We start from the raw sequence: 25,841 nt of genomic DNA on the forward strand, positions 1-25,841 counted from the left end.
GTTCTTCTTCGCTTTCTGCCATAAGGGTGGTGTCATCTGCATATCTGAAGTTATTGATATTTCTCCCGGCAATCTTGATTCCAGCTTGTGCTTCATCCAGCCCAACGTTTCTCATGATGTACTCTGCATGTAAGTTAAATAAGCAGGGTGACAATATACAGCCTTGACGTACTCCTTTCCCAATTTGGAACCGGTCTGTTGTTCCATGTCCAGTTCTAACTGTTGCTTCCTGACCTGCATATAGATTTCTCAAGAGGCAGGTCAGGTGATCTGGTATTCTCATCTCTTTAAGAATTTTCCAGAGTTTCCAGAAGTGTTTATTGAAGCACATTCTGGGGGGAATGTAGGCAACTTGGAGACCCTCCATTCACCCTTGTCCTTACAAGTTCTCTTTGGACTCTCCTGGAATTTGTCAGCTTAACAATGCAACAGTTACAAAAGCAAGGTGAAGCTCAGTGAGGAGAATTAGCCAGGTGTTCTCCAGTATCATTTCTACCACCTACCAACTGTGTAACCTTGGGCAACACACCTGACTCTTTGAATTCTCTCTTCCAACCTCTGCACCAATGGTAATACCAATATCTACTTTAAGTGTATTCATTAAAAAAAGAAAATTTATTCATTAAACAAAATAATGCATGAGAAATTATCTAGCACAGATCGTGGTACAGACTAAGTACCCGAAAAATATTTTTTTCCTCTTTCTCTTCTTCCCTTCTTTCTCTTCTTTTGCCAGAGTTTGTGCTAAGTGCTGCTGGAAATAAAAACACAAGTATGACCTAGTACGTGCCCTTGAGGTACTGGACCATAGTACAAAATAGAAATGTAATCATTATTCTACTAGAGGGGCAGTGAGTTGGTTAGTAGAGCCCAGAGGAGGGAGGAATTGATTCCATGTGGGGCCGCTGGAGAAGCCATGAAGGAGGAAATGGCTTTTGAGAAAGAACTTCATGAATAGATAGGATTTCTCCACTTCTTTCCCTTTCCCTTCTCTTCTGTCTCCCTCCTTTCGTTTTAACCTAGTATTGAGCCAGAATAAAAAATGTCCAGAGGCAGGGAAGGCTCCAAGCACAGTCTGATTAAGACCTTGGCTCTGTGTCTTTCTGGTCCTTCAGGTTGGCCGTCCCTCTTGTATTGGTTTTGTCCTCAGGTGGATGGATACCAGAGAGCAACTCAGTGTCTCCTGCAAACACAATTCCCAGAAAAATTCCATGTGTGCAAACAAATTTTCCACACAATGTAGGGGTTCAAAAACTTGCAAGAGCATCCATTGGTCCCAGATTGAACAACTCTGAATGAAGAAAACAGCCTGTGTAGATAAAGTGATGGCTGTGGTACTCCCTTCTTCCTCCTTTTTGAGGGAAACTTAAAAGGGGACTTCTCAGTTGTAGATGGGATGAACTCGCTTGAATCGTTTCTTTAGAAGTGGGGCTGCAGAGTCAAACTTGCTTGGGTGATGGGAGGAGGATTTTAGCAGGTAGAGATGAGGGACAAAGGTGGTCCTGGCTGACAAAATGGTGTGAGCATAGAAAGCTACTGTGATAGTGCTGACAGGTAAGCTTAGGGCTGTTTTCAGAAGGTAAGTAGACAGGTGTGACTCCATCGGGGAGAGTCCCAGTGCTGCTGTATACGCACGGCTTGAGGGGTGAGGGTAGACGTCCTCAGTCTAGGCAGTGGCATCACTGAACTCTGTTACACAGCGTTTATCCCAGCGGTAATTGTACACAGTCTGTATGATTATTTGATTCCTGCCTGCCTCCCCCACTGTCTGCCTTTTCCAATGAGCCTGGGCACTGTATTTCTTTCTGCTCCCCTTGGTACCCCCAGCTGAGAGCCTATGATCTAACAGATGCTCAATACATATTAGGGAGAAGAACAGGTGGATGAACGGTTTCTGAGTTGGGAGAGACACGTGTGGGCCACTGTTTCTCACACATGTGAACTTTGGTACTTGATTTTATGCTCTTTCCTGGTTCCCTTTGCTCATCAGTGGTCATCATGCTGGGGTAAGTACTGGCATCTTGTCAGCTGGGCCTTCCTGGGTCTGGACAGATCAGACCATCTGAGTTCTCCAGTGAAGTGTACAAATCGCCCTTGGCATCTGCACACGAGCCCTTGTCCTGTGCACATACTATTTGACTGGAGGTGACTTGAAATAATGTAAGAACGTATATTTTTGGAACAAGATAAGACTTTCAGCTTTTAGCTCTACCTCTCATTTTAATTCTCTGAAGAAATTACTTCACTTTTCTGAAACTGTTTCCTCATTTATAAAATAGCAGTGATATAATAACAAATCTCTACTTGGTAGTGTTGTTGTATGTATTAAATGAGCTGGGTAACGGAAAGGACTGGCACATAGTATGTGTTATTTATTTATTTTTACATTTTATTTTCTCGTTGTATACTTGAAAATCACAAGAAAATATTTATTTTATTTTTTCTGATTTTGAAAGCAACTTCCTGCTCAGTGCAGAAAACTTGATCTCTACAGCAAAATCTAAAAAACAAATTAATAACTTTATCTGCAAAACTTAGTTGAGATAACCACCATTCGCATTTTGATGTATTTCCTTCTAGTGTTTCCCCTATTTGTGAGTGTAGATAGAATAAATAGATAATTCCTCCACAAGACACAAAACTGGAGGGGATACAGAAAGGCAAAAGTGAAAAGTAATTCTCCCTCTCCACCCTGACGCAGGCCCCCAGTTCTCTTCCCCAGAGGCAACCACTGTTACCGGGTTCTGAGGTGGCCTCCCAGAGATAGTCTACTTATTTAGAAAATCGATTTGATTTTCATACCACCTTTCTCTCAGGCAAATGCTGGCAAGGTGTACCTGCCGCTTTGGTCCAGAGCCTGCCATTTCAGTGAGTTCCCTTTCAGCCCCCTCAGAGGTCTCTGTGGGCAGAGCCACACAGGGCCCTGGTTACAGCTTCTGAGGGCTCAGCGAGGTTTGGTCTCAGTTGTATATTTTTACTCTTTGAACCGAAAATCTGCAAACAACTAAACAGGTGTTAGAGTTCTGTCTCAACTGTTTCCACAGTTGCTCATGCGAGGAGCAGCTCTACAGGCGGTGGGGGCCAGCAGAACGGGTGGTCCGAGGCAGAGTTTAGGCTTTCTCCTCAGGGCATTTACCCTCAGGTCAATGATTTCTAAACGGACAATTGAAAAGTGTAGTGTGACAGGGAAAATTAATATTTTGCCATTGAGATTGATCCCCCCCATCAGGAACCTGTACCTCCTAGAGTGTTCTGAAATGAAGGACAAACCCTAAGTCAGTGTGGTCCACCCTAAGACCTGTCCTGCCCCCTCCCTTCAGGCCCCAAACCCTGTCATCCCCAGCTCCCATCATTAGAGTTTCTTGTCTGCAGGCTGCACCCCCACTCCCTGTACTCTGACTAGGCCCTGTCTTTAGAGCAACCCTCCCTACCAGGCCCTGTCTCCTCAGTCTCCTTCTTTCCATCTTTCCTCTATTGATCAAACCAATAACACTGAGAACTTGACTCCTTCAAAGCTAAGCTCCAGAGAGAAGCAAATAGAATGGACCGGTGCATTTGAGACCCTATGTCTGTAAAACGAGTATTAAATAATATAGTAGACACAAAAGGACTTTGTCACTGTAAAGTGCTGTATACATATATAAGACTCACATTCTTATGAAGAGGATAATAATTTAAAAATAAGACATGGAAACCAATTAATTTTAAAATTAATTTTTCATCACAAAAGTGTTACTTATTCATTTTAGAGGATTTGACCTGCCTCTTGAGAAACCTATATGCAGGTCAGGAAGCAACAGTTAGAACTGGACATGGAACAACAGATTGGTTCCAAATAGGAAAAGGAGTACATTGAGGCTGTATATTGTCACCCTGCTTATTTAACTTATATGCAGAGTACATCATGATAAATGCTGGGCTGGAAGAAGCACAAGCTGGAATCAAGATTGCCAGGAGAAATATCAATAATCTCAGATATGCAGATGACACCACCCTTATGGCAGAAAGTGAAGAGGAACTAAAAAGCCTCTTGATGAAAGTGAAAGTGGAGAGTGAAAAAGTTGGCTTAAAGCTCAACATTCAGAAAACTAAGATCATGGCATCTGGTCCCATCACTTCATGGGAAATAGATATAGAAAGAGTGGAAACAGTGAGACTTGATTTTTGAGGGCTCCAAAATCACTGCAGATGGTGATTGCAGCCATGAAATTAAAAGACGCTTACTCCTTGGAAAGAAAGTTATGACCAACCTAGATAGCATATTCAAAAGCAGAGACATTACTTTGCCAACAAAGGTCCGTCTAGTCAAGGCTATGGTTTTTCCTGTGGTCATGTATGGATGTGAGAGTTGGACTGTGAAGAAAGCTGAGCACCAAAGAGTTGATGCTTTTGAACTGTGGTGCTGGAGAAGACTCTTGCGAGGCCCTTGGACTGCAAGGAGATCCAACCAGTCCATTCTAAAGGAGATCAGTCCTGGGTGTTCTTTGGAAGGAATGATGCTAAAGCTGAAACTCCAGTACTGAAACTCCAGTAGTTTGACCACCTCATGCGAAGAGTTGACTCATTGGAAAAGACTCTGATGCTGGGAGGGACTGGGGGCAGGAGGAGAAGGGGACGACAGAGGATGAGATGGCTGGATGGCATCATCGACTGATGGATGTGAGTTTGAGAGAACTCCGGGAGTTGGTGATGGACAGGGAGGCCTGGCGTGCTGCAATTCATGGGGTCACAAAGAGTCGGACACGCCTGAGCAGCTGAACTGAACTGAACTGAACTGAAAAAGTATATAAATAAACAAAATAAAAAAAAAATCTCATGGCATCATTACAAAGTGTGGTGCCTTATATAGTTTATACAGTATATTTCATTCATTCCTATGGGACTTGTTTCTGTGGGAGGATTATTGTTGCAATGACCAAATTTTTTTTTCTTTATAAAAATAAAATAGTATCATAATACACATATGCTTTTGTGAAATGCCTTCTCATTTCACCTGAAAATATTTCAGTGTATAGCCCCCAGAACTTCTTTAAACATAACCATAACACTATTGCCATATTTAAAATTAATAATAGTTGTTTTATAGGGCACTCAAAGCTGGTGCTCTGTTGACAACATAGAGGGATAGGGTGGGAAGGGAGGTGGGGGGTGGTCAGGATGGAGGGGACACGTATCCCTATGGCTGATTCACACTGATGTATGGCAAAAACCGTCAGAATATTGTAAAGTAATTATCCTCAAATTAAAATAAATATATAAATTTAAAAAGTAATAGTTGCTTTATATCACCAAATGTTGGTCATTGTAAATATTTTTCTGACTTTTAAAATTATTTTGTTTAAATTAGTGTTCCAAATAAAGTGCTATACTTTCTTGTAGGTTGATGTATCTTTTAAATCTCTTTTCATGCTTCAGCTATCTCTCCCTGCCCACCCCCTCTCACTTCTCTCTTTCCCCTTCGGATGTATTTGTTGAAGAAACTGAACTGGTTGTTCTGTAGAGTTTCCCACAGTCTGGGTTTTGCTGATTGTATTCCCATGGCATCATTGAACATGTTCCTCTTTCACCTGTGCTTCCTGTAAGTCGCTGATTAAATCTGGACATTTGATCAAGATTCAGTGAATGGATTTTTCAACTCAATACATTATGGATGTTTTCCATGTCATTTAATATTTTTCTACGACATGTTTTCTTTTCTTTTTCTTTTTTTTTAGACCCATCAGGACCTCTCTGGTTCCAAGTACACTCCGTGTCTTTATTTTAATTTTTAAAATTTTATTTATTTTTGGCTGTGCTGGATACAGCATGCTTTCTTAATGATGCTAGAGCTGTTGAAAATACGACCTTTTTTTCATTTATTTAGCTAGTCCCCTATTTGGGTCACTTGAGTTCTTTCTAAATTTTTGCTACTACATACAACTCGCTGATCAACCTCTTTGTGGACTGGTCATTTTCTGGCCTGATTTGCTATTCTTCTGTTCTCTTAGTTCCTGCGGATGGTGGATGCCTGTGCTAGCTTCCTCACAGAAGCCTTGAACCCAGAAAACTGTGTTGGAATCCTGAGGCTGGCAGACACACATTCCTTGGACAGTCTAAAGAAGCAGGTTCAGAGTTACATCATCCAGAACTTTGTGCAGATCCTGAACTCTGAGGAGTTCCTGGAACTTCCTGTGGACACTCTGTATCACATTTTGAAGAGTGACGACCTTTATGTGACAGAGGAGGCTCAGGTGTTTGAGACTGTGATGAGCTGGGTCAGGCACAAGCAGTCAGAACGCCTCTGTTTGCTCCCCTACATCCTGGAGAACGTGCGCTTGCCGCTTCTGGACCCGTGGTACTTTGTGGAGATGGTGGAAGCTGATCCTCTCATCAGGCAGTGCCCGGAGGTCTTCCCACTGCTCCAGGAAGCCAGAATGTACCACCTTTCTGGCAATGAGGTAAGTTGGTGATGAGAGATGCTATAGATAACCAGCAAAGGGATTAGCAGACCTCCCAGAGATACAGGCGAGACTGGCTCTCAAATCCTTAGGGCATGAAGAAAAAGATGTTATTAAGTTTATAGTTTGATTCAGGCAGTCCAGAAGCTTCGGGTTTCTGATCTGTAAAATGGGGATGATACTACAGGGTAGACAGCTACTGAGAGGATTAGGTGAGATCTGGAAATCACCTAGCACCATGCCTGGCACATCCTTCTTTCAGCAGTGTAAGGGCAGGAGTCTGGTGGGGAGCCACACATATGCAGGAAGGATGCCCTGTCCAGTTGTCCAGTCCAGTCACCATTCTACAGGGCTGCTGTTTTCCCGCTTTGCCCATTCTGGGGGAAACATTAGATCTCCTCTGACATTACCTAGGTTCAGACTCTTATTATTTCCTTCCTGAACTGAAAATTTCTCAAAACTCAACTTCCTGCCCCTCATCTGGCCTTCCTGCTGATCTAAAACTCAAGCCTAATCATTTTCTCCTGGGTTTAGTCTCTTCACTGGCTCCCCACCACCCTCAGGACAAAGCCCACACTTGTGCCTAAACTCTCAGAGCCCAGCCTCCTGCTCACTGCTCTGGTGTCATCTCCCACCTCTCTCTCCTCTTGGTCCTAGTGCACCGCTTGTAATTCCTCAAGGTGGACATGCTTTTTCAGCCTTCAGGCTAATGCAGGCTGCTGCTGCTGCTGCTGCTAAGTCGCTTCAGTCGTGTCCGACTCTGTGCAACCCCATAGACGGCAGCCCTCCAGGCTCCCCCGTCCCTGGGATTCTCCAGGCAAGAGTACTGGAGAATGCAGGCTAATGCTGCTTAAACGACTTTTTCCTCTGCTTCATCTAGTTAACTTCTGTTCCAGCTTCAAAACTCAGTTTAAGCATCACCTTCTCCAGAGGCCCCTGTCATTCTTAAAGCGTCATGGCATTGCTCTGTGATAGCACCAATCATTGCCTGTTAACCATTGAATTCCTCATCTATAAATATCTTGAGACAGGGTACTTGTTATGGTAGGAAATATGTCTTATTGGACTATTCATGCAGACCTTAAGAGAGTCCTTGATATATATAGCAAAGGAGTGCTTAATGTTTTTTGAATGAATAAATGGGTATCAAGATGGTAAATAAAAGTATCATTTGTATCTACCTGGTTCTGCTTAACAATTCCTGAAGAATGTTATATTCAGAATTTTATAAAAATTAGAATAAGCTTAGTGGAGAGGAACAAAACAATCAAGAAGTAATGATAGAAGGACAGCTTGTCAAGTCTGTATGCATGAACAGCCTCACATGTACACCACTATTCAACCCATGTATACCACACATGTACACCACTTATACAACCTATGTATACCACACATGTACACCACTATACAACCCATGTACACCACACATAAATACCACTATACAGCAGTTCTGAGGTTGGCTACCAAGCCTTCTTCATTATGCCATTGGTAGAATATTAGCCAAGAGAGTTTAGGAATTGTCTTTCAGAGCCCCTTGGGAGCCCCTTCTTTTCTGTGTGTACTTTTCTAGTTCTGTGTTGTCTTCAGATCCATTGTCACTTATTCACTTTGCAAGCACATTCTTAAATATTTGGTAGAATTTATCAGTGATGCTATCAGAACCAGAAGGAATTTGTGTGTGTGTGAGAGAGAAGGTTTTAAACTTAAAACTTCAAATTATATTTCTTTAATATCTATATCTATAATTCTATTTCTTCTAGAATTATCCTTGGGAGTTTGTATTTCTCAAAGAATTTTCCATTGCTGAATTTATTGGCATAAAGTTGTCCACTTATTACCCTCTTTAATATCTGTAGAATCTGCAGTGATGTCATATTTCTCATTCCAGATACTGGTAATTTGTGTCTCCTTTTTTTTTTTTTCTGATCAGTCTGGTTAGAGTTTTATCAATTTTATTGATTTTCTCAAAGAACCAACTTCTGGTTTCATTTGACTTTCTCTATTGTTTTTATACTTTCTATTCCCCTTATTTCTATATTAATTATTTTCTTTTATCTGCTTACTTCAGATTGAATTTTCTTTTCTTTTTCCAGTTTATTAGGGAGGAATTGAAGGTCATTATTTTGAAATCTTTCTTTTCTTTTCTTCTAATATTGTCATTAGTGCTATAATTTTCCCCCTAAGTTCAACTTCAGCAGCACCCTATATATTTTAATATGCTATACTTTCATTCTTCACAAATAAATCATGAATACCAACTATATGCCAGACATGGCCCCAAACACCACAAAACAGTCTCTGCCTTAATAAACTCCCGTATCTTCTCTTTTAGAGAAGATAGGACACTAAGCAAATGAAGGGTGATGAGTAGACTGATAGAGAACCAGACCACCACAAGGATCCTATGTTGAAATGTGGGTCACTGGCAGGCGGCTTAGCAATGGGAAAGCCCTCATATTCCTGAAGACAAGATCAATCTCTGCAACTGCTCTCAGTTCAGCATTTAAAGCATAGAGTCTTGATCAACTGCCAACATTCCTGCTGTTTTTGTTTCTGCTTCCCATTTCCGAACTCCCTAAGAGGCAGCTGTAAAGGGTCTCCTCTTATATAAATTGTCCCTACTATGTCTTCTGCAAAATTGCTGCTGCTAAAACTGTTCTGCTTTTTGTATTTGTGATGGAGGAGTGGGGAGTGGGATTATAGGCTTTGGATTTAGGACCAGAGAGAATACTGATAACTAGAAAAGTCCCCAGTGTCAGAAACTTGGACTTCTAGTTGGGTGAATCTGGACTTTAATCTTGATTGCACAATTTACCTACAGTGTGACCTTGGGAAAGCAACTTAGCTGCCCTAAAGCTCAATCCTTGTAACATCAGTTCAGTTCAGTTCAGTCACTCAGTCATGTCCGACTCTTTGTGACCCCATGAACTGCAGCATGCCAGCCCTCCCTGCCCATCACCAACTCCCGGAGCCTACCCAAACTCACGTCCATTGAGTCAGTGATGCCATCCAACCATCTCATCCTCTGTCGTCCCCTTCTCCTCCTACCCTCAATCTTTCCCAGAATCAGTGTCTTTTCAAATGAATCAGCTCTTTGCATCAGGTGGCCAAAGCATTGAAGTTTCAGCTTCAACATCAGTCCTTCCAGTGAACACCCAGGACTGATCTCCTTGCAGTCCAAGGGACTCTCAAGAGTCTTCTCCAACACCACAGTTCAAAAGCATCAATTCTTCAGTGCTCAGCTTTCTTCCCTTTGTAACATGGGGAAGATAATACCTACCAGCTGATGGAATTGTTTTGAGACTTAAATAAGATAATGAATGAAATGTGTTAGCACAGTGTCTGACACATGATAAGTGTCCTAGAAATAAAGACTGTTCCTATTCTCACTCAGTTCCTTTATGGCACAATCAAGCATTAAGCATTTTCTTTCTCTGAGGCTAAAATCTCTCTTTCCATTCAGTCCTAATTTTTTTCTGTCTTATTGCCCCAAGTGCTCGGGGTACTTTCTTATTCTCATTCTATTGTTTAGGTAACTGAGCCAACCAACCATTGTGATCTCTGAGTTGGGTCTCATTGCCAGTTGATTTCCAAAATTCTCAGTCTTCTCACTGCTTGCATGAGCCTGGCTTTATTCCTGATGACTCAAGTGGAAGTCTGGAGGATACGCTGTGAACATCCTTCTCCTCCTAACCCTCCTTTCCCAGACTTAACCTTGTTCCTCCTTTTAAGCCCACGGTGGTGGTGACAGAGTCAAATGTTAGAACCTAAAGGCAAATGTCAATTTACATTCGATCTAGAAGTAGTAGCTGGTACCTTCATTGGGAGAGGTCTTTTGGGGCAGAGAAAGTTGCCCCTTCATTTCATTGCCTCCGAAGTTTCCAGGGGCCAACTTGATCTATAACAAATGCTGCTGTGATATGTGTGCTGTCAGGAGGGCTTACTCCTGAGGACAGAGTGTCAGAAGCTCACCCATGTGAGCTTTATCCAAGTAGTCTGGTTACTTCTGTTCAGTCCTCTCAAATGGGCTCTTTGGACCAAGAGTACTCAGTAAGGTGCAATTCTTTGCTCTTTCTAACAATATGAAAATAAACTGGGTAGACCTGATTGTTGTGTGTGATTCACTGGCAAACATTTCCCTGTATCTGCAAACTCGCACATCTCTGATGTCTGATTGGCATTTGTCATGCCTTTGAGGTTAATATTTTGTAAAGTATAGCTGACCTTACATGTGTGTTCAATCACACAGTCATGTCTCTTGTGACTCCATGTAGCCCAGCAGGCTCCTCTGTCCGTGGAATTTTCCAGGCAAGAATACTGGAGTGGGTTGCCATTTCCTTCTCCAGGGGATCTTCCTGACCCAGGGATTTGACTCCAGTTATCTTCTGGGCCACTAGGGAAGGCAGGTCTCAATACCCAGCCTGATCCATGAACTGGATGATTATATTATCTATTGCTATGCAACAAATTATCCCAAAAGGCAGTTTAAAACAACAAACATTTATTATCTCATAATTGTCAGGGATCTGGGAGTGATTTAGTTGGGTGGTTCTGGCTTAGGGGCTCTTCTGAAGTTGCAGTCAAGCTACTGGCTGGGGCTGCAGTTAGTCATCTCAAAGCTCAGAGCGGCTGGAGTATCCACTTCCAAGCTCCTCCACAAGATTGTTGACAGGTGTTACTTCCTTGCTGACGGTTGGCCCCTGCATAGCAGCTGGCTTCCTTCAGAGCAAATGACCCAAGAAAGACAGCAATCAAGATGGAATCCTAGTGCCTTCATAACCTAATTTCAAAAGTAGTATACTGTCACTATTGTATTCTATTGGCATAGAGATCAACCCGAGAGCAATGTGGAGGGAACAACACAGGATGTTCATTCCAGGAGGTGGGGATTGCTGGGAGCCCTTGTGGAAGCTGGTTACCACATGATCTAGACTGGAAAAAATAATATCTTTATCAGGTGCTGGGTCAACTAGCTTGCCCATTCTTTCATTCATTCATCCATCCATCATTTATGGAAGCCCACAAGCTCCAGATATTGTTCTTGGTGCTGAGATCTGTTGAAGAAAAGGGCTGTTCCAGCCATGAGGGACATTAGAATAAATTAGATGAGGGTGAAAAGTGCTGTGATAGGGAAATTCAGGACTGTGGGAGCATCTGTGGAAAGGCTAGAATGGCTTCCCGGGGAAAAGAGCAAAGTGACAGTGACAATGATGTCAAAAAGATCACAGGGTGAGTGGTTGGGAGGTAGTGTGGGAAATTGAGGACAGATATGGGGAGATCCTGACAGCAGGCAGCAGTGCAGGATTCAGTCAGTGGGAACACAGTCTTCCGCAGGCCAGGATGCAGGACTAGGATGCCAGCCTGGGAGTCAGGAGTAAGATCACAGCTAGTGTGGTCCCCGGCTAGTCAGCAGGCTGTTGATGTGGCAGAGCAGGCACTGTGCATAAGGTGGTTAAAGAGGGGAAGCTGGGGCCTGCTTCTCTGAACCAGAGAGAGTCACAGGAAACCAATTCTGGGAGGCTACTGCTGTCCTCTAAACATCGCTCTATAATCCCCAAATCCTCCCTGAAAGAGGACAGATTGGTGCTGGAGGTTGTACCTGGAAGGATGGTTTAGAGGCTGGAGGGAGAAATCTTAGATGGGACAGATTTGTCTTCGGTGCCAATGCATTGTTCAATCCTCTCCTACCAGCTTGGTAATCTCATAGTGCCTCCAAGTTCTCAGGACCACCCCCCACCCTCATCCCAGCCGGCCTTTCCACTGTCGGTGCTGCAGGCTCAGCCCAGGATTGTCCTGCCACACAGAGTCATACTCCCTTCTGCTGATGCACAGAAGAGAGCCCTGCTACACACTTAATGGCCACGGTTCAGCCTCAAGAACTGAGGATCAAAATTTATTGTATGGTGACTGCAGCCATGAAATTAAAAGGCGCTTACTCCTTGGAAGGAAAGTTATGACCAACCTAGATAGCATATTCAAAAGCAGAGACATTACTTTGCCAACAAATGTTCGTCTAGTCAAGGCTATGGTTTTTCCTGTGGTCATGTATGGATGTGAGAGTTGGACTGTGAAGAAGGCTGAGTGCCGAAGAATTGATGCTTTTGAACTATGGTGTTGGAGAAGACTCTTGAGAGTCCCTTGGACTGCAAGGAGATCCAACCAGTCCATTCTGAAGGAGATCAGCCCTGGGCTTTCTTTGGAAGGAATGATGCTAAAGCTGAAACTCCAGTACTTTGGCCACCTCATGCGAAGAGTTGACTCATTGGAAAAGACTCTGATGCTGGGAGGGATTGGGGGCAGGAGGAGAAGGGGACGACAGAGGATGAGATGGCTGGATGGCATCACTGACTTGATGGACGTGAGTCTGAGTGAACTCTGGGAGTTGGTGATGGACAGGGAGGCCTGGCGTGCTGTGATTCATGGGGTCACAAAGAGTCGGACACGACTGAGCAACTGATCTGATCTGATTGGCACAGAAAAATAAAGTCTCTTCTGGGAAGTAGATGCTGGACATTGGCTGGCCTGATTGCATGTGACTATTGATTGGATTCACCATTTGTGGGCTTCAGTCTTTGCTACTGTGACCTGTGTGTCACCATCTGTAGGCAAGACTGAAGTTCCATGATCCATATTAGGTCAGCTTAACTTTGTAGGAAAAAGAATCTGCTTTGGTCATGTGGGAAATGGGTGCTGCCTCTCTGTCTCCCATCAAGGTCCTACACCTGTAGAACCTCCCCCATCAAGCCCAGGGTTGGCTGGACCAGGAGGAGGGCACCTCTCCCTTTTCATTCCTAACATCAACATGACATCTCCCACTGCTCCCGCTGTCCCCTTTGACTAGCTTTCAAGGGCCGTGTGTGTGCCAGATGCTCGACTCCGCCCTCTACATTACAACCTCATGCATGCTCACAACAGCCTGGTGGCCGAGGTGTGATCACAGGCCCTTATAGAGACTGCGTCTCTTCTCCAAGGTCACATGGCCATAGGTGGTGAAAGCAGGAAGGAACGCTGGTGTATCTGACCCCAAACCTCTGCTCCTTCAGCTGGGTTCAAATATCTGTGGTATGAATTTCTTCACTTGTTCAAGGCTCTGAAGGGTCATATGCTTGATGTCAGGTCCCCTGACCTCCCTGGATACATTCTGTTCCCTTTTGGTTCTTTTCTCCTAAGTCTCTGGATGCTCTTATATGCCCAGTCAGGACTTCTCTTCCAGTCCTCTAAAGAGGCCTGGTAGTGAGCAAAGTCTGGGATATCATCAAGAAATTGAAACCAAGGGGCAGTGGAAGGTGGCCAGAAATTAAATTCTAGGATTCAGTGCTTCCAACCAAGCAAGAGAGATGATGCAGGAAGTGCATTTGATTGTAAACAGATCTGAACTTCTTAAAAAGTAGTAAAATCTACAACCGATAACTTTTACTGAGTACTTATTATCCATCAGGCCCGAGGCCAAGCACACTAAGTATATTAGCCCATTTAATCTTCCTGACAAAACTATGAGGTTGTTACCACTAAAATCTCCGTTATACAGAAGGTGATACTCAAGGAGGTGAAGTCACATGGTCATACCGTAGCAGAGTTAGGAATCGGGTTCTTTTACCCTGGTTCTATAACCTGAGCTATGAACCACTGTACCATTCTGCCTTTTTGTACTCCCACTGGTTTTCCAGATCATTTCGGAGCGCACCAAGCCCAGAATGCATGAGTTCCAGTCTGAGGTATTCATGATCATTGGTGGCTGCACGAAGGATGAACGGTTTGTGGCGGAGGTAACCTGCCTGGATCCCCTGAGGCGCAGCCGCCTGGAGGTGGCCAAGCTCCCCATGACAGAGCACGAGCTGGACAGTGAGAATAAGAAGTGGGTGGAGTTTGCATGCGTAACATTAAAAAATGAGGTCTACATCTCAGGTAAGCAGAAGTTATGTGATACCAAAGCCAGTTCCCAAGGCACTACGTGCTTCCCTGAGTGAGAGCCAGGCAACCATCCTAGAAGAATTAGTGTGGATGGCACTGATCTAGCACTGACTGGGTCAGAATGTGGAAACCAGGCACTCACATGGTCTTATCGTGGAGAGGGGATTATTACTAAACGAACCCTAATCCTTGATTAGTATTGTCCTAAGAACTGGAGGAACAGGCAGACAGGTCCTGTACTTTCTGGAAAAGGAAGAAGGAAAGTATTGCTAGAGTTTATCTGGTGTCTGCTGTAGGCAAAGGTCACTGAGCATTGGTAATACAGTAATGAATATTCAGTAATTTATTCAGTAATGGATAAAAATCTGACCCCTCCCCCAAGTTTATTAGATCTTGCCTTTAGATGCTCCAATAGCACTCAATACTTTTTCATTTCTTACTTCTAAGTTGTTTGTTTAATTATTTGTAATTACTCTATGCTTGTTTCCCATTAGTCCTTGAAGTCCATAAGTCAATACTGTATTTCCAATGCCTAGCACTGTGTCTGGACACATAGTAAATGTTCAATAACTACTGAGTGACACAGTCTCTACCATCTTTACAGCACTTAGTGTAAATAAACTTACACTTTGGTAGCGTTATTTGCCTCTCACTTCAACTCCATATGGTAGGTGATTTTAATCTCCAGGTTACAAATGGAGAAAACAGGCTCAGAAAGTATGGAACTTACCCAAAGTCACACATTCCAATCCATGTTGTCTCAGTCTCACGCTCTCCCATGACATCAAAAGCCACCTAGCTCTTCTTGAGGTGCCAATGGAAGAGACAAACATCCCATCCCCTCTTTTGGAGGTTTTCTCTAGTCTACACTTGTTTAGGGAAGAGCTTATTCCCAGAGCTGGTCTCCTTCAGAATAAAGGGCAGGTCAGTTTTTCCTTGAATACATTAATACCATAGATTAGATTTCAGCTTTCTTTTATCTTATAGAAATATTTTTGTTTTAGAAGATTTAAGCAATACAAGGAGTATAAAGTAAAATATGGCAGTTTCTCTGCTCCATTACAATCCTACATTTTTACTTTTTTTTTTTTTTACAAAAATGGTTTTGTATTGTCTTAGAGTAAGTAATGCTAGCTGCGGCAACAAATTCTAAGTCTCAGTGAATTAGCACAGTAGTGCTAATTGGGGCTGAGCATGGGGGCTGAGGGAGAGCACCTGCTCCACTCAGTTCTTCAGGAACCTAAGCTCCCTCCATCTCATGATGCAGCTGTTTCCACAAGTGACCTGAAATTAAAGCTTGATGCATTTTGGGAAGAGAAAGGAACTGAACAAGTTGAGAAGGCACACCTGCTCACAACAGCCTCAGCCTGGACACGAGGCATCAGTTCTGCTCACATTCTATTTCACATTCTATTGGCAAGAACCAGCCACATGCCCTCCCTGTACCCCTATGATGCGGGGCTGGGAAATGTAGTTTAGCCATGTGCTCAGGAGGAAAAGACAGGTTTGGTAGTCATGGTCAGTCTTTGCCACATATACAATACTTGTTATTTTATTCTACAACTTCTCTTTTCCCTGTCTTCAATTTGTTGTTGTCTTTTTAAAAATGATACAAGCAATACACAAAAGAATGCTTGTTATACTAAATCAACAGAAACTTGTACTCAATTAATGATCTATTCTAGACATCATTACATGATCCACTGTATGTGTTAAGTGTATAATACACATAAAGCACAGCACAATCGCAAGCACACGGTGAGAGCCCAACAGTATTACTCATCATTATCATCACTGTGAGGATTGGTATTGTTGCTCTTTTACCAGTTTCAGGGCTGTCTGTTGAATGAATGAACCATAATTTTTTTCAATGTCTATTTTCCCCCTGAAAAAAAGGCCACAACAGACATTTTCATATATATATATCAAATATATATATATATATTTATGAACTTGTGCTGCTATATGGAAAGATTCCTGGAAGTGGTCATAAGATGTGTAAATTTAGAATTTTTGTAGATATTGTTAAATTGTCTTCCAGAAAGTTTGTACCAATTTACAGTTCAACCAATAATGAGTGACAGTGCCAATTTTCTACATCCTTGTTAACATTTTTTATTGTCAATTACATTTTAATGGACTTGAATGTTTAAATTTACACTCTAAGTTAGTGAGATTGAATATATTTTCATCTATTTATTAGTTAAATGTATATTTTTAAAAAATGAGCTGGTCCTATCCTTTGTTTTTCTATTGGTTGGTTGTCTCTTTCTTCTTAATTTTTGGAGTTCTTATTGTGTTAATCACTCAGCCGTGTCTGATTCTTTGCAACTCCATGGTCTGTGGCCCACCAGGCTCCTCTGTCTATGGGATTTCAAGAATACTGGAGTGGTTTGCCATTCCCTTCTCCAGGGGATCTTCCCAACCCAGGGATCAATCGAACCTGGGTCTCCTGCATTGCAGGCAGATTCTTTATCGTCTGAGCCACCAGGGAAGCTATTTGTATTGTAAATACTTTCTCTCAGATAGTGATTGTCTTTTAACTTTTTATATTTCAAATAGTAACTTTCTTTTCTATATGATTCTAGGTTTCTTGAGAGGCTTAGAAAGCCCCTCACCACCCCCAAGATCTTTAACATCTTCTATCATATATTCTCCAGTTACTTCTACTATAGCATTTACACTTCAATTTTAAGTGTAATGTGAAATAGGGATCTAACTTAATTTTTCTCTAAACAAATAGCCATTTTTCATAATCTCTATATCTTTTAGTCTATTTCTGTACCTTGCCTTTAATTGATCAGTTTGTCTCATCTTACGCTGGTAGCACATTATTTGTATTATCATAGCTTTTTGGTATTTTGATATTTATTTATTTTGATATTTGCCAGGGAAAGCTCTCTCACTCCTTCTTTTTCAAATGTTTCTTAGAAATGTTCCCAAATCTACTCTTCCAAATGAAGTTTAGAATGGTCACTTCACGTCCTGAAATCCATGAAAAGCCCTGAAGACACCCAACATAGAGGTTAACTTGGGGAGGACTGACATCTTTGCAATAACTTGTCTTCTCATCTGTGTAACACGATATGCCTGCCCAGTTAATCAGATCTTCTTTTACATCCTGAAGTAAAAATCGTAGGTTTTCTCCTCCTTTTAATAATGTTTGCATACATTTCTTTGAAAGTATATAGTATTTTATAATTTTGGATACTACCTGAATGGGATCACTATCACAGTGTTTTGAATAGAGAACTCTAAAAGGTGCACAATCCCACTCCCCAAGAATGGTTAAAATATATGAACAAAAAGCTCACAGAAGAGGAAGAAGCTCAATCTCCCTAGTAGCAGGGAAAAACCAAACTATTACATCATTTTTCTCTATCAGGATGTAAAGCAACCAAACCAACCAAAAAAACCCTCCTGATATCTGCTGTGGGTGGGGTATGAGGAAAGGTCAACCAGGACAGCTTTAAAGGCTCTTTGGCAGCACCTATGAAAATTAAGGTGGGCACGCCCCTGACCTAGGAATCCCACCTCGGGGCTCCACCCTTGAGAAACACTCATGACACAGAGCGTCACCAGTGATACTCAATTCCACACTAGTGCACAGTTGAAAGTCTGAAAACTACACCTTTTAAGTATTAATAATTAGCAGTACTCTGTGCTGATGGGGAAAAGGAAATACAAAGTCATTAAAATATTTTATTAAAGTCACCAAAAAAGTCAGTTCTCCTTTGTCTTGGTCTCTCTCCTTAACTGAAATCTGTATTTTCTGTTTATTGAGTTGTTTTGAAATTTTTTTTTTTTTACCAGCTCATCACTCTATTGTGAGCATCTCATTCAGTTCCAACAGTGATAATTTCAAAGTAGGACAAACCTCACTTATGTTTTTATATAGATCAGAGATATGAACCAAAGAATTTTCTAAGATTTCGTGGTGATTTCTCCAGGCTTGCATTTGTTTAAATATTAATAAATAAGCAAACATAGAACTTAAGCTGCTTTCTATTTTGATGCTGGTCAAGGCCGTTACCGGGCTTTCCAGGTGGCTCAGTGGTAAAGAATCCATTTGCGATGCTGGAGATGCAAGAGACATGGGTTAGATCCTTGGGTTGGGAAGTCCCCTGGAGTAGGAAATGGTAACCCACTCCAGGACGCTTGCCTGGAGAATTCCATGGACAGAGGAGCCTGGTGGGCTGCAGTCCATGGGGTCACAAAGAGTCAGATATGACTGAGTGACTGAGCACATAAGGCCCTACTATTCCCACCCACAATCGTCCAACCTAACCTGTCCTGCCTGACCTCTTGCTCCTCGGCCATACAGACACTGAGTGCAGGCTTCTGCTGGCACCCACTCGCCTAGGCAGACCTGGGTACCACTTCCCTGAAGCCTTCTCTGGACTTAGCTCATGTAGCCTCTTCTCCGAACTCTCGCAGCACAGAGGTGACACATGGCACAGCCTTACACTGTGTCTCCCTGTTTCCCTGTGCTGGCTCTGTCTCCCCACCTACACTGCACACATCTTCATGAATTTTTTTGCCTGGAGGGGTGGAGTGGGGGTTGGTGTTGGTTTGGGAAGGGAACACTTACAGGCTTGTGGGAAATTATGGGAGAAGCTGTACTTGTTACACATCCGGTGGTTTCTTAAATGCTGTATATGTCTTTCAGGTGGTAAAGAAACACAGCACGATGTTTGGAAATATAATTCTTCAATAAACAAATGGATTCAAATTGAGTATTTGAACATAGGCCGCTGGAGACACAAGATGGTGGTGCTGGGGGGCAAGGTCTACGTGCTTGGAGGTTTCGACGGCTTGCAGAGAATCAACAACGTGGAGACCTACGACCCATTCCACAACTGCTGGTCAGAGGTAAAGATCATTTCTATGAGTGACTCTGTATGGTTGCTTCAAAACTTAAAAAAAAAATAAAAGCTATCTGCCAACGTAGGTATACAGCTTTCTGATCTTTCTCCTCCCATTGAGAATATTTTTGGTGGTACCATCGATTCAGCATTTCTGGTCAGGTCACAGAAATGACTTTCTTCCCGGTGGGGGAACTCTGTGTGGGTACCTGTCCTATCCTGGCCAGTACCTCAGATGTGGAGTGCAGGCTTGATCCTATCTTGGTCTGCATGTCTTGGTCTAGAATCTCTGTCTCCTAGGACACCATCTGCCCTTGATTTCTCCACACTGGGCACACAGGGATCCCTTGACTACACTGTTGAAACCCAGAGTCATTTGGTAGTATTTAAGAGTCAGCCCTTAATCACGTGCCTATAACGATGAACCACATGTATGTCTTCATATAAGACTTTAGCAATACAATCTCAGGTACATATCATACTCAAGAAAAGGCAAAGCTTTGTTCATCAATGGGCATAAAGTTTCAATTGTGCAAAATGAACCAGCTCTGGAGATCTGCCTATAGATAACACCTGGAACCCTTATACCAGCAATTCTTCCTAACTATAAGTGCTAAGGACAATGCCTGGGACATAGTAGGCACTCAGTAAATATTTTTTGAATGAAGGAGCACATGAATAAATATGAATATACATTTTTGAGAAAGCAATCTCCTCCAACATTGACTGGTTTCATCTCGTATACACTTATTGCTGTCTACACCCCACCTCCCCTGAGAGCTGGACTCTGGGAGAAATAGACTAGAAACCAGAGCCAGGAGGGAGGGTGGGAAATGTATGCTTTGATCTTGTCTATCTCAAGGGAGTCAAGCCCACAGGCCTTGTGATTTTAGGCTAAGGATGCCCGGCCTTGTGTTCCCTGACTCCTGGCTTGTGTCCTGTGAACCACTGCAACAATCTGGGCAGTGTGACTGAGAGCTTCTCCTGGTGCCCCTGTGCCCCTGCAGGCTGCGCCCCTCCTTATCCACGTCAGTTCCTTCGCAGCTACCAGTCATAAGAAGAAGCTCTATGTGATTGGGGGAGGGCCCAACGGGAAACTGGCGACGGACAAGACTCAGTGTTATGATCCTTCAACCAATAAATGGAATTTAAAGTCGGCCATGCCAGTAGAGGCTAAATGCATCAATGCAGTGAGTTTCCGGGACCGTATCTATGTAGTTGGTAAGTGAACAAATGGCATGATGTGGGTGGGGTTCAAAAGGAAAAGAAGATGTGATTGGTCCAGGCCTTGGTAGAATTTCTCTTTCAGTCCTGGAGACAGAAATAGCCCACATTTAGTAGACACGCAGAGCAGATAGACAATGGGGCCCTGGTAAGGGGAAGCCAGAAGTTGCTATGGGAACAAAGTGTGTTGTAAGCATTAGCAATTGCACAGAAATTGAATATGCACAGTATAAGTGCCCAGTAAATGGCAGCTACCATTATTTCTTACCTTGTATTCATGGGAATTTTATTCTCCCACTTGCTTTGAGGGCTCTGAAAGGTGGCATTTAGCAGGAAGGAGAGCCTGACCAGCCAGACCACAGTGGGCATGTAATTGTTAAGGATGATAAATCTCAACCCTGACTACTCATTATGGAGTTTTTTACAAAAACATGGGTAGCTGGGGCTTGTCCAGACCAATAATATCAGAATGAGGAGGATACTGGCCACAGTGCCAGGTGTTTTTAACGTGCAGGTGATTTTAAAGTACAGCCAGGGTTGAGAACTACTGATTAAGGAAATACCAAAAATAAGTAACTTCAGCAAGTAAGCACTAACCACAGAAAGCTTCCTGAATGCAAAATATGGGAACAGATTAAGGCAAAAATCTCTTTTCTCCTTTGCTTCAGGTTTCCTGTGTTTTTACTAGTCAGACTCATGACCTGACCTCAAAGGTCTGATCTCCATGGGTTACCAGAGCTGGTGTTCCCTGTCATGCTCAGTTTAGAGATGCCCCCACTTTTAGTCACTGTCATGTATATCAGTAAAAGACTTCTGTGTACCAGGCTTTCCGCCAGGTGCTTTATGTGCCTGATCCCTCTGTTTTCTAATAACCACCATGGTCTTGGTGTTCCTGGTTACAGATCCCAAAGTTGCAGAGCCGGGTTTATGAGCAAGGTCTGCCTGATGCACCACCTGGTATTTCCTCCAGGAAGCAGTCTGAGGGTACATGTTAGCAGTCACGGGAACTCAGGCGTCCTTTAGAACCTGATTAGCACCCGGCTACAGAGTTTCAAGGGCTGTGAACTATTTCCAGCATGAGACTTCCCTCCCCTAGTTACCCATTCTGGCTTTCTTGAGAGCCATGAATTTGCTTTTTCTTTCGGCAAGGTGGTAGACTTGACCTAACCAGTAGTAGTTTAGTAGTTAACGGGGAAGAAAACCAGAAAAGCAGTGAAATGCTCACGGTGTTTCCTCTTCAGGAGGGGCCATGAGAGCGCTGTACGCCTACAGCCCCCTGGAGGACAGCTGGTGCCTGGTGACCCAGCTCAGCCACGAGAGGGCCAGCTGCGGCATCGCGCCCTGCAACAACCGGCTCTACATCACTGGGGGGCGGGACGAGAAGAACGAGGTCATCGCCACGGTGCTGTGCTGGGACCCCGAGGCCCAGAAACTGACGGAGGAATGCGTCCTGCCCCGGGGAGTGTCCCACCACGGCAGCGTCACCATCAGGAAGTCGTACACCCATATTCGGAGGATCGTGCCTGGAGCCGTGTCGGTCTGACCTCGGGTGCGCGGAGGGCGGAGTCATGCGGGGAGCCCGCCTCCCTCAGCCCTGCCCTTCGATCCTACTTCGGACACCAGCGGGGCTGGACTGGGGGCTCACCGCGGCTCCCCCTGGAGGCTCCTCGGAAGTCACAGCTTTGGGACACTTGAGACCAGCCAGGAATGTTTGCGAGACCTACCTCAGGAGGAAAGAAGAGTAATACTTAACATGGAGATGGAAATGGCAACCCATTCCAGTACTCTTGCCTGGAAAATTCCATGGACGGAGGAGCCTGGTCCATGGGGTTGCAAAGAGTCGGACACGACTGAGCGACTTCACTTAACATGCAGGACACACCTGTCCCCTGCCAGGTTCTATACCAGGCGCTTTTGTACACCAATGCTTTTTACTGTCCTAATGACCTGATTACTGGATATTAAAACTCCCATTTGACAGGTGAGGAAACCGAGAGAGGCTAAGTGATTGCCCTAGGTCAGTCAGATTCTAAGTAGCTAAACCAGGAGTTTAAACCCAGGTTTTTCCATCTCGAAGTCAGTGTAGGTTCTGTCTGGCCGTCTATCTCAGAGCAGGAAAACACAAAGCAAAACAGCTCATCTTTTGGTCTGACAGGTTAGCTGGAGGATTCACTCAGCAAGGCAGGGAAATAAAGGGTTTTTTTCTTCATTCTTCTTCTTTTCCTTATATTTAAACCACACGGGATCTTTGGTGTGGTAACGTTGGGCCTCTTGTCAAGAGTGTATCATAGGTTGTTCCATCTGACAGTTCTGGGGAGATGGGTCTGGGAAGACCTGTTTACTCTGAAACATGTGAAAAACTTTTTTCTTCCTCATCAAAAACCTCTTTTATGATCACAGGAGGCCCATCGTAGCCTGGAACTGTCGCTGCCGGACAGAATTGTACCTTCAGCACAGCCCAGTGCCCTAGCCTTTTAATGTCCAACAGTTGTATTACAATGTAGAAAAGGTTTTTCCAGAGACTCAGAATACTGTTTTGTTTCTTGTTTGTTGGTTTTATGTAAACATCCTTACATTGCTGGCCGCTGAGGAAGGACTGGCTCTTCTTGACAGTATACGTTCTAATTTTTAGACAGTGATTTGGGTCCATGTCCCTGTGACTCCACCTGCCTGGAAGCTTCATTTTTAGGATCCTTTTAATCCCTCCTATTTGGTTTTTGGATCAGGTTGGCGCAGTTTTGACTTAAAGAACAGAGTCTGGTCTTTACTCTCAGAGATAGAGCTTTCAAATGAGCTCACTGGAAATTCATTCTAATCCCCGAGTTGGGGAAACAGATTAAGATATCCTATTTCAGATGCTGTACTTAAAAAGCAACAATAATGGTAACAACATAGTAACTGCATTACCTAATGTCCTTTATTTTCATCATATGATTTCAAATCTCTTTATAGAGTTTTATTTCATGTCAGATGTGCCATTTTGTGCTTGTACATCTCAGCAGTTTGGGAAGATAGAGGTATTAGAGTTGATAATGAATTTAACTTTCATAGAAAAGTTTGGTTAGAAGAAGCTACAGCTCAAAGCAGATAAAACAGACTTGGAAAATAAGTGAAAATTCTATTTATGCATAGATCATTGAGGATAAATATAAATGCATGTTGATGTTTGAGAAGCTCTGTGTCTTAGAGTCAGGTGTGACACTTTAGCTCCCTGCTGTGAAAATTGAGGTGGGAAAATACAAACATATTTGTGGAAATTTAGAACACATACCTCATTTACCCATGAATACTGATAACCTTAATGAAGCTCTCAACTGAAACAATTTAAACTACTTCAATTCAGCAAACATTCCTGGAAATTGTTATGTTTGGCAAGCCTTGGGGACTCCAAAAAGCAAGACAAATTTCCACCCTAGAAACATTCAACAAGCAGGTAAATGGGCCACTTGTCAATATTATAATTTTCCTTTTCATCAAGCTAGAGAAAAGGAGATGTACATGAAGTTATGACGTTGCATTCAGGTCTTTCTTGCCCAAGTGATCTCCTTGGGAAGCAGTGCTCTTAGATCAATGATACAGCCATTGTTTACATGTTTGTCTTTCCTTGGGATTACCTTCAGAAACCACTTATGAGCTCTGGGAGGAATCAGTCACATTTCAAAGACAATTTCAGGAAAGATTTTACAGAAATTCAATGACAGCATCATTGGCAACACAGAGAGCCTCCCCTCAGAAAGAATGTGTTCCTTGTCCTGACTGTCCTTTGATGAGAGCAATTGGAAAATTTTGAGCCCAGATTTTCAACAGGTCAACCTTATGCTGGGAAATTGAGGACTTAGGATCTCTGTGTTATAAACCTGGCTGTCAATAATGGTTTGCAGACAGATACACCTACTAAGAAGATCCAGATTTCCACACTTGAAGCTGTCAGTCTGTAACTTTTAGGCATATAAAAAAAGTTCAAGTCATTTTGGGGGAACTCTATATCATCAGGATTTAAATTTCTAGCTAGGAATGAAGCTCTTAAATTCTAATTTCCGTTCTTAGATGAAAAAACAAAAACCTAGTTTACAGAAGTTAACTGTCATAAGACATACTGCCAGCAGGGGGACAAGGCAGGTTGGTGCCAGGTGAGTCAGAGACAAAGGGCCCTAGGACTCAGGCAGAATGTCCTGCACAGCCTACTGGATCTTGAGTCAGGTCCCATGAGTGGATAGAGAACCCTTGACTGGAAGGAAGAGGAGGAGGTAGGAGGAGGGGGAAGTCAGGTTTGGACACAAGTCTGGAAAATGATGCCAGGGGCCCTGGAGTTGGGGAGCATGACTCCATTCTCAAGAAGGGGGAGAGGAGCATAAGGAACCCACTTCTTAGAAGTGAGGCAAAGTTAGAGCAGGACTAGCAGTAAGACCTGTTTGCTGTGGGGCCTCTGGGCTGCTTGGCTAGGTCTCTTGTTTTGCTGGACCAAGAGAGAGAGGCCCAGAGGCTCTGATGAGGTGGAATCTGTCAGGGAGGCTAAAGGGCCCCAGTTGCCAAGGCTGATCTGAAATGGGTAGGGAGCTAAGCTCACCCAAACATCAACAGATAAATATTCTCTTCTTAGCTTTCATCACATTCTACATGCATTGGCCTCAGGAAATACCCACCCACCCACCCACACAGAGCTCTTGAACTCAAAGAAGCTGTGCTCTCAGGGAAGTGCAAATATTTGCTTATAGCTGTGAAAATAGAGCTTTGCTATTTATGAAGGTCCTTGAGGTACTGTTGTTATTTACTTATCCTACTTAATTTTGAAAAAGAGAAATACTCAGTAAAATTTTCAAAGTGGGTAAACACCACTGGAATTTCTTATGTAAAGTCCTAACTTGGGGTTGCAAAAGCCTTTTTCTCCTTAGTATCTGATCTGGGTGTTGTATGAGAGCTCCTCATTTGAGGAGTCAACTCTCATGGAAATCTGTAAATATCTCAAACATGGCTACTACAAAACTAATTTTTACAGGTCAGATTTTCATATTTTTAGATAAAAATATTAACAAAATTCTTAGTTAACCAAATCCTTCAAGCATTTTGGTTACATGAAGTTGTATTTTTTTTAAGTGATCAAACCAAAGATACCATTTATGGGTAAAAATCGAATAAAGTTTTTATTTATTCAGTATGTATGGAGTATGAATGGAGTAAATAAGAATATTTTATATACAATTACTAGCTGAATTTTTTTTTTTGGTTGATATGAATCAGCGGTATCTGAATAGAAATTAATTTAGAAGGGGAAATTTGAAATGTTTCAGTTGATTCCAGGGAGCTTAGATAAACTCACATGCTAATTTTAATCAGATTTGGTTTACAGAATGGCAAAAGTAGACAGCTTTTCCCTCCCTAGTGCCTCATTGCCTCTGGGAGCCAG

At 42.9% G+C, this 25,841-nt stretch overlaps 1 protein-coding gene across 1 annotated transcript in view; it reads left to right on the forward strand.

The window, feature by feature from the left end:
• The window catches only part of KLHL6 (kelch like family member 6), a 56,512-nt gene extending 30,919 nt beyond the window's left edge, over positions 1–25,593 (forward strand). The window contains exons 3-7 of the mRNA XM_061414586.1: positions 5,988–6,437; positions 14,105–14,342; positions 19,018–19,220; positions 20,221–20,434; positions 21,679–25,593. Coding sequence (XP_061270570.1) covers positions 5,988–6,437; positions 14,105–14,342; positions 19,018–19,220; positions 20,221–20,434; positions 21,679–21,980 — 1,407 coding nt within the window. The 3' untranslated portion in view covers positions 21,981–25,593. The remainder of the gene's footprint in view (positions 1–5,987; positions 6,438–14,104; positions 14,343–19,017; positions 19,221–20,220; positions 20,435–21,678) is intronic.
• Positions 25,594–25,841: the final 248 nt, after the last annotated feature.

This window comes from Bos javanicus, chromosome 1 (assembly GCF_032452875.1).
Source record: "Bos javanicus breed banteng chromosome 1, ARS-OSU_banteng_1.0, whole genome shotgun sequence".
Taxonomy (NCBI): Eukaryota; Metazoa; Chordata; class Mammalia; order Artiodactyla; family Bovidae; genus Bos; species Bos javanicus.